This window comes from Cydia fagiglandana, chromosome 8 (genome assembly GCF_963556715.1).
Source record: "Cydia fagiglandana chromosome 8, ilCydFagi1.1, whole genome shotgun sequence".
Lineage (NCBI taxonomy): Eukaryota > Metazoa > Arthropoda > Insecta > Lepidoptera > Tortricidae > Cydia > Cydia fagiglandana.
Window position 1 is genome coordinate 4,063,941 of NC_085939.1, and position 9,383 is coordinate 4,073,323.

Sequence of the window (9,383 nt, forward strand, 5' to 3'; positions counted from 1 at the left end):
TGTGTGATGAACACAAATATTTGTTCCTGAGTCATGGGTGTTTCCTATGTCGGTAGGTTAATAAGTATATATGTAGGTAAATAAGTATTTATATCGTCGCCTAGCACCCAAAGTACAAGCTTTGCTTAGTTTGGGGGCTAGGTTGATCAGTGTGAAATGTCCCCTAATATTTTTATTTATGTATTTATAACTTTACATAAAAAATAACGAAAGTAGCTGCTAATAGCTACTCCTTTATTCAATTCTAACAGATACCTATTATAATTAAAAACGGTTTATAGGTACTAGGTACATATAGGTTAATATATACCTAGTCGACCTAACATCAGGAGAACTTTTTTCACTCCACCCGCCCGAACCGAAAACTTTATCTGATAGTTATGTACCTACCTAGTACCTACTCGTATATCAGTAATAAATAATAATAATACCTATCAATGCGACTGTAACGACAGTAGAGCTAACTCTACAAACTATACCTTAATTGCTAGGTAGGTACATAATTTAAATTACTATTTTGATGTTAAAATATATACATACTTATCCATCATAGCTGGAAGATAGGAACCCAACCTACATAAATTGTAAAATAAAATTAAATTGGCTGTCGACAATTCTCCAGTGAGCAAGGAATATTTAAGAGCATTGGGTACGCCTACCTATTGCGTGTTTCCGATTAGTCACAACTCGAGAACAAAGGTAATACCTTAGTTATCTGTATTCATTCACTTGTTTAATCATCACTCGGTCAATGTACTCAATTTGGCCACACTTTCTTTAAAATTTTAAATTAACTTCTTAGTTCATTTTTTCACATTTTGCAACACATTTTACAAGCTTGCAGTGGATAGATACTTAGATAATTGAACTGTTTATTGGCACACCTCAGTAAAAGTTACAGATAGAAGAAAACAATTTGATATAAGATAGAGGTAGACAACAAGCGGATCGCTGAAGAGCGATCTCTTCCAGACAACCTTTAGGTAGCGGAAACCAATAATTTAATCTAAGTAGTAACCTACCTGACTGTAAACTACATAGCACAACGACGTACATACGTGCCTGATGAATCGTGATCTACGATGCATCATCACTCTTACCTCGCCCGTTATCCTCCTGGGTCAGAGCTCGTGCTCTAGAGAGGAAGGGTGACTCACCTCGATGATGCCGGACGCGGTGGTGCGAGACGGGCCGGCAGCACGGCTGCTCCTGGTAGGCGGTCCACGAGTCCCCCAGCACGACCGCCAGCAACGTCCACAGCGCGCCAAAAGTCCACTGCCCACCCATCCTGAAGTTCCTCTATCACATCCAACACATTCACTAACGTACACCGTCTGACCCCACGAAACTACCTACATTATCGCTAACAATCCTTCAAACAATGCATCCAGTTCCAGAACTATTGTTAGTAAAGTCAACAACTTATTCCGGAAAACTTTAACCGTGTGTTTACATTACGCGTAAATCGAAACGCAGCGGGATTGCGGTTGGTTTCGAATAGAGTTGAATGTACTTTAGCGATTAATCACTATCATGCAGCGCTCGTTATCTCACATCAAGTTATCTGTTCGTGAGCGCTTACTTTGTTGGTTTCGCTTGATTTATTAGTTGGGGAAGAAGTGTCGTCGCGATCGTCACTGCGAGAAGTCGGCGAGCGACCGGCGCGGCGTGCGCCCCCAACATCGCAGCGGCGGCAACTGGCTGAGAACTCGCCGCCGGAATGGAACCGGTAAACTCGCCACATGAGACAACGGATTTAACCGAAACGCGTCTCTACGTTTGCCTGCACCCTCCGTTTGTGGCAAACAAGGACGGCACGAGCCTGAAACGGCTCGACCTTTGAAAGCTCCACGCGAAGGAAGCGCGCTCCGCTCCACTCGCAAGGACAAGACTTTACAGAAACTTGTAAGTTAAAAAGTTTTGATAATTTCGCCGATCCGGAGCCGCTTCGAAATCGTGGGGGAGATCTGACTGCGCGTTGACCCTCGGTCGTTACCAACATATTGTAACAAAGGGGATGCTCTCTATAAAACGTAGTAAATTTACCTAATTTATGTTTTCGTTAGGATACGCACGAAAAAGTTTTATGTTCGTAAGCACGCGAAAGGAAGTCAGTAGTTTATTTTTTCTTTTGTGTATATTTATTAGCGAGCTAGTGCGTATGAGTCACGGGAGACACGTGGTCGTAAATAACGGAGGAATTTAAACAAGTCGTCGCCTCGTCGCTGTAAATACCGACCAGATACACGAAACTAACTCTCCGATCGACCTACTTACATTTAAATAGGTTGCGTAATTAACCATAAATTGGCTTATTTTCGTGTCCAGTTATTTACGGAGAGGTTGAGAGGAGAGATGGCGCGTTTTAATATAATCTCATCACTTTCTTTCACAAATCAGTTATCGCAAAACATTTTAGAATAAGCTTCTGTTGGAGAGTTTGATTAGAAATATTAGGTTTTTCAAATTGAATAATCTAAGTTCTGTTCTCGATCATTCTGTATATAATTGAACATTCTGTTCGACCACTTAAATATACATACTTCTACAACTTTACCTGTTTGACAACCTATTACTACAGTGTAAACTCCATATAACGTCACTCGATATACTGTCAACGAAAACTGTCTGAAGCATCAAAAACATCCGGTCCCAGTGAGTTGAGTGTCGTACAGAGTTTACACTGTATTTAAAAATTGATTGCAAATTAAACAAATCAAGATTACAAGTAAGTAGGTAGAGTCTGACTAGCCAAAAATTGTTGACAGATATTTCGTTGTTGTATCATTAAAAAAGATGATTAAAAAAAAGCTACAAGTCAGTTGTCAATTTATGTCATTCATTCAAATTGTTTGCGGTTTGTAAGGGGTTTATTTTAAATAATATTAATAATGTCTGTACTGAGTGAGGTTCACAAACTATTATTTAAGCTCGTAAATAATTATACGACAATGTGGGAACTCGACGTGTAGCCTTGTATAACGAAAAACTGCAATGTTTACATCTCCTAAACAAATGTAAACAAATTAGGAGGTTGGTGCTCTATAAATATTTTGATACTTAGCATTTAACATATTTGGCATAGTACTTAAGTATGTATTTTTTTGGTGATGGATTAATATTACGGTATTATCGTGCTAGGTCTTATTTACACTACATTTCATTCTTCGCCTTGTTAAAATGGTGTATGGTGAGAAATTGTTAACATATGTGTTTATCGTTGACTGTACTTTACATAGTGGTAGAAAAAATGTGAGCTGACTTTGAGTGCACGTCAACGTATATTTATACGTACGTAAATCAAAAATATTTTCTAGTTCAAATCTATAATTCCTACTACACAAAGTGTGACCAGCCCGAGATTTTTTGAATTTCTTGCCAAACATTTGTATAAAATTTCAGTAGCCAAACTCTACCTACTATACTTAATACCAGTTAATACGTAGACGTACCTACACCGGCGCATGTTTACCTACTTAATGTTAAAGTAGGTAAGCGTGTAACGGGTTAATGTGTACAAGGGCACTAATAACAACTAATCTATTTATTAGGTTGTCTGCGAACTTGTCGATAAGCCCCGCTTCGAGCTGACCGTGATTAAGGCTGGGTTAGCTTTATCAATTACTTAACCTCTGTGGCGGCCTGTCCAAGACTTCTCCACCGGCCTTTAATCTTAATAACTTAATTATAAGTTATAACATAACAGCCTCTCGCCATAACTTTGTGTTAAGTTATATTAACCCTTTCACGGACAATCTGCGTGCGAGCTGCAACATGATGTATCGCGAAGTAACAAACAATTTTTTTTATCAATAAAAGTGACATTGGATTACGACTGTACAGCGTGTCCTGTACTGGGACCAAATTCGACATGTACAACTGTCAGATTTCGCATCCACGTCAAATCAACAGTTGATTTTATTGCATACTGAGTGTTGATTCCATCAACGGTGGATAATATCATTTGGTTCAACCAAAACTCCACTCTAAACTAAGGGTGGTTCGGTTTGGTTTGCTTGTCACCCTAACTGTGGATTGTTAAAGTCAAATTTTGACATTGTACGTATTCAAGAACTTATGATTTTTCCCACATCAATGGGAGATCAACACGATACGTCAAACGTCGCTTGTCGAATAGGGGTCCTGTACTCTGTCCATGTCACGGTCAATCTCCTTGATAAGGTAGTGAAATAAGTGACGAATTAAACATTCTAATTGCGACATTGCGACAACGGCAACTGCATATGGTGACAGGCGATAAAAATGCGACCGGGCTACCGCCGCATGCAACGCAATCATGCTGCCACTGCCACAGCTGGTGTAGTCTGAATCCAAATGGTACCTTTACGCTGTTGTAGTCGCCTGCGACCTCAACATTGCAAATATTTTTATTTATATAATTTTACCCCTCCGGCCGTTTTGGCAACCAAGTTTCGTAACCAGTTGTCAAAAAAGAATATATCATCGTGTTAGGCAACTAGTTGCCTAAAAAGAAATTCTATTCCTGTTTGACATCCAGTTGCCAACGAAGAATAGAGCTCAGACACTTAGAGAAAATGTGGCTAGTTTCCAAGACTTCATAAAAAAATGTACATATAAAAGTACTTACATACAGTGTTGGGCATTCAAGAATAAAATCATTATTTGAATAAGAATTTGCAAGAATAAAATCACGGTGATTTTATTCTGGAATAATTCGTCCGGAATAATTTTGTCTGGAATAATTCGTAGATGAGAAAATTTAATGGGAATAAGTTATTCTTAGTCAAATAAAAATAATCATGATTTTTTAGCTAATTTAGCTAAAAATAGCTATAGATCTGACTTTATTAATTAAAGCCAGATATAAGCTATAAAGCTTACCTAGGGGCTATTCATAAATTACGTCATTTCAAATTAGGGCGGTGGGGTCTGGACATCGGATGATGGTAGCATGACGTAGGAGGAAACGGGGCCATTCGAAGCATGATTTTTGGATGATTTTAGGGGGGGGGGGGCTCAAAAATCGTCAAAAATCGATGACGTAATTTATGGACAGCTCCCTAGTTGAGTGGTAGTACAAATACCATGGCTGCGATTTACTAAATTTCACAAAAAATACAAAATAACGCGTACAGGTTTTTATTTTAGAAAAAATTATTTTAGTTTTATTTGACACCACGGATTTCACCATTTCCAACGAGAACCTAAGCAGATCAGCAATATCCTGTGCGTGGCGGGCGTCGAGATCGGTGCGGTTGTTGGGGCATATAAATACTTGTCTCCACCCATTTTCCCCTACTCCGCAATGTTGACTGCAAACGCTCGTTCCAGGTGATTTTAGGATATTCTAGATGTCACGTAATGTCTAGCTGTGAAATGAGATATGAAAGTCTTATTTGGTAACCAGTTGTAAACAAAGACATTTAATTCCTTTCCGACAACTGGTTGCGAAACTCCACTGTCATCTACGGTAACGGATCAGGAATAGAATTTCTTTTTGGGCAACTAGTTGCGTAACAAGATTATTTCTTATTTTTCAACAACTGGTTGCGAAACTTGGTTGCCAAAACGGCCGGAGGGATTTTACCTATCTCTCTCTCTATTCTGTTGTGCTTATCTTCTTTGATTTTAAATCATATTCAATCAATTTTCTGTCCCCATAGCATAAACAACAAAATTGTATGGTTTTCAATGGTTAGGACATGCGCGTGGAGTTTTGTTCATTTATTGGGGTCCGGGTTGAGTCCGGGGCTACGAGTAAGTGTGGGGCTTGGCCGTCAAACGGTTAATTATATAGCTGGGCGCTGGGAGACGCACTTACACTGCACCTGGCAGGTTATTCTCGTAGCGGTATCGTATTCATTAGCAACAAGGGCACAGTGTTTCGTCTAGAACAAGCTAGGTGGACAAAAGTCGTTATCAAATTATCTCTAATGAGTCATTAGATATGATAAACAACATGTTGAAACCCCCAAACCCATTAATAGATTATGTCTAACTTTCTAATTTTATGAGCCATAGGGTGCAGAAGTCAGCTAATGAGGTAAGTGCAATTGCACAATTTAATCAGTTGCAATTTTGTGATGCGTTCAACGACATCTCTTACAAGTAAAACGTTATTTTATGAAAAGGTTTGGTAATAGATCTTATAACTGAAGGTAAGCACTTTATATTTTTCATAAAAACATGTTCATATCAGTTGTAATAATGCTCGTATAGAGCAATAAATATGCACTTAAAAACGTGATGATTTTTTCTTCATTTTATAACTTTGATAGACTAGCAAATACTTGACACCGCTTGACACCGGTCTAGATTTTTGATATTATTTACTTGCATAATTCTATTTTATGATGGTGTATATTTCATTTTGCAGAAATTTGCATAACATTTTTTTTTCATTTTTTTTGCAGAACACGTTTTCTCTATTTTAAGGAAGGGGTTTTTGAAGAATGGACAAATAAGGGGAAAAACGACGAAAATTTCCACCTTTATCAGTTTATATTGGTAAAATATGAGTTACGAGATTTCAAAGAAGAGTCTGAGAGACGGTTAAAAAATATTTTAACCAGTTATTCATCAAAACTGAATACCAAGTGGAATAGTGCGTCAAGATTTAAAGAAGCAATTTGTGGAAAAGTTTAAAAGTGGTATGGATGGCCAAAATATAGAATTACGAGTGTACATAACTAGACCAAGTGCATCAACGTCGTCTGAAAATGTTAATCCTGCAGGAAGACCCAAATTAAACTTCAAAAGTTCCCCTTTTGAAACGGAAAAAACGCTGAGTTAAAGATCTGGTACAATTATGTACCTATATTTTAACTGCTGCCGAAATCCCGATTGATTCGTGATCGACAGAAAATAGAACACGGCAAAAATGTTAAAAAATATTAGAGAAAGTCCACTTAAGCCAACGTAGTCTTGTTCTTACGACAGCAGTAGGTACTTCAATGAATTCTAGGCAGCTAAGTGTTAATGAGGCATTAGCATATTATATTGAGTCAAAATCGACAAATACAAACTTACAAGCAGACTAAAATGTGGTCAATGAAGGGTGATTATCATAAATATTCATTATATCATTATTTGCCCAATGCAAAAGGTACAAGCGTGTTATATCCTTCAGAAGAACTTTAAAAAACTTACGCAAAACAAGGAAAACAATTATTATTCTGATATAATACATGAGTAAGAACAGATTATAAGTTATTAATAATTAACAGATTAATTATTAATAATAAGTTAAGTTTTAATTAATTTTCTATATTACATTTTTATTTTTTTTGTATATTTTAAAGTAAATACTATGAAAATAATGTATCTAATGAACTGTAAAATTTTGTTTATTATTGTGTTAATAATTTATTTGCAAAAAAATATATAATTAATTTAAATATATATTTTATTTTAATTTTTTTACTTTTTTTCATGGTATTTTAAAATTTTTAGTAAATTATATTTAATTAAGCAATACTAACCATAATACTACCCAAAAACACAAAAAAATAATTTTGTCCACCTAGCTTGTTCTAGACGAAACACTGTGAAGGGTCTAATGGCTACTGTTGTAATAATACGAGCTTGTAAGTACAGTCAGAATTAAAAGTAGGGTAGGTATCAGACACAATGACACACAACAGAATGGTGGCCACTTTCAACTGAAAGAAGCGCCTGGCGTCCGTTGGCTCGTTGGGTGGACGACATGGAAAATTGCGGGTCACTTCTGGATGAGATTAGCTCAGGACCGGGACAAGTGACGTACTAGAAGAGAGGCCTATGCTCAGCAGTGGGCGATAAAGGGCTGATATTATGATGATGATGAGGTATCAGACAATTCGTCAAAAATATCTTTCTGTGATAGCGTTTAACAAAAAGTGATGATACCTATGTCTACTTTATATACTCGTAGGTACTCTACCTTTGAACGTTATACTTTTGGTGCGTTGTTTCATACGCTACTTTTGTAGCTGACTGTATATAAAGCTAAGCCGCATTCAGGTTTAGAAATCTGCCGAGGCTCGTTATTAATAAAATGCATTGCGAGTCGTGTCATAACAATATTTCACAATATAAATATCAGACGCACGAGTATTTAACAAGCTCCTATATCTGACTAAATAAATAATAAATATTACTTTATATTAGATAAATACGTACTCAGATATATAGAAAACATCCATGACTCAGGAACGAATCGCAATAATTCCCTTGCCGGGGTTCGGACTATCGGCTTTACAGGCAGGGTCACTACCCACTAAGCCAGACTGGTCGTCAAATACCACTCATATTTATATTTTAACAATAAAATCGACTAAAAACTAAACCAGAGTTGCAAATTAAAAGAATATGTAGAACTCAGTAAATATTTCATAAGGGGCACGGAGAGATCTTTAACGTCGCGGCCCCATTTTCATCAGTTCAAGTTTTTCAATAAAAACTTTCGACGGCGTCCCATTTACATACGGTATGGATTCATTTATTTTCCAAAAGATTTTTCGCGTAAAAGCGGGAAGGTTTCGGTATCCATTAAAGGAGAAAGGTCGCACTTGAGTTCGCGACCCGCTGCGCGATCCACCTCTCCAATCACAATATCTCAGTCAATACCACCGCTACTATTATTTAAAACTATGTATATTAAAACGAGTTACTCACGAGTCGCTCACGTTTTATAAGCCGAAAATTATTGAGTCGGTCAACCAATGCATGTGATTTAATTAAGGATGACTCATATTAGACCGGGCCGGGCTCGGGCCGAGGCGTCGGGCATGTCATTTTCTATGACGGCTGATCACGTGATCACGTGGTGCTTTCCATAGAAAACGAAGCGCCGGAAGCTCCGGCCCCGGCCCGGTCTACCGTAAGTCATCCTTTATGCTCCTCGGTATGGAGCCCGGATACTATAGTCTGTTCGGAAAGAGAAGAGTCGTGGAATGTATTGTGCCCCATACATTCCGCGACTCTTCTCTTTCCGAACAGTCTCTAGTCTTCTACCACATGGTAACACAGTGAAATAAATTATCAATCAGTACAACTATTGCTCAAGGGTGCAGGAAAACATGATTAATAAGAAACCTAGTGAAGATGACAATAAAATTGTACATCGACAAACATCAAACGTAAAGAAAAAATGCAACATGTTACGAAAAGTCATGCGTGTGACTATTTCCATACAATATTTAAGTTTCGATTGCCGTTTTCTATCAATAATTGTCACCAAGGCTAGCCCCCAGTTTAACACCGTTTTCTTAATACTTAAGATAGGCTTAATAAAAGGCCTAAAATCTCCTCTGATATAGGTAGGCAGCCCGATGTATGCACTAAAAACCAATGCCCGCACCAATTCTCGAGAGTATTTATAAGAAAAACACCTATTAATCTTCTAGAGCCAAAGCCGTAGG

At 37.6% G+C, this 9,383-nt stretch overlaps 1 protein-coding gene across 1 annotated transcript in view; it reads right to left on the reverse strand.

Moving 5' to 3' along the window:
• The window catches only part of LOC134666479 (semaphorin-2A-like), a 110,467-nt gene extending 108,682 nt beyond the window's left edge, over positions 1-1,785 (reverse strand). The window contains exon 1 of the mRNA XM_063523656.1: positions 1,158-1,785. Within this exon, the coding sequence (XP_063379726.1) occupies positions 1,158-1,287 (130 nt within the window). The 5' untranslated portion in view covers positions 1,288-1,785. The remainder of the gene's footprint in view (positions 1-1,157) is intronic.
• Positions 1,786-9,383: the final 7,598 nt, after the last annotated feature.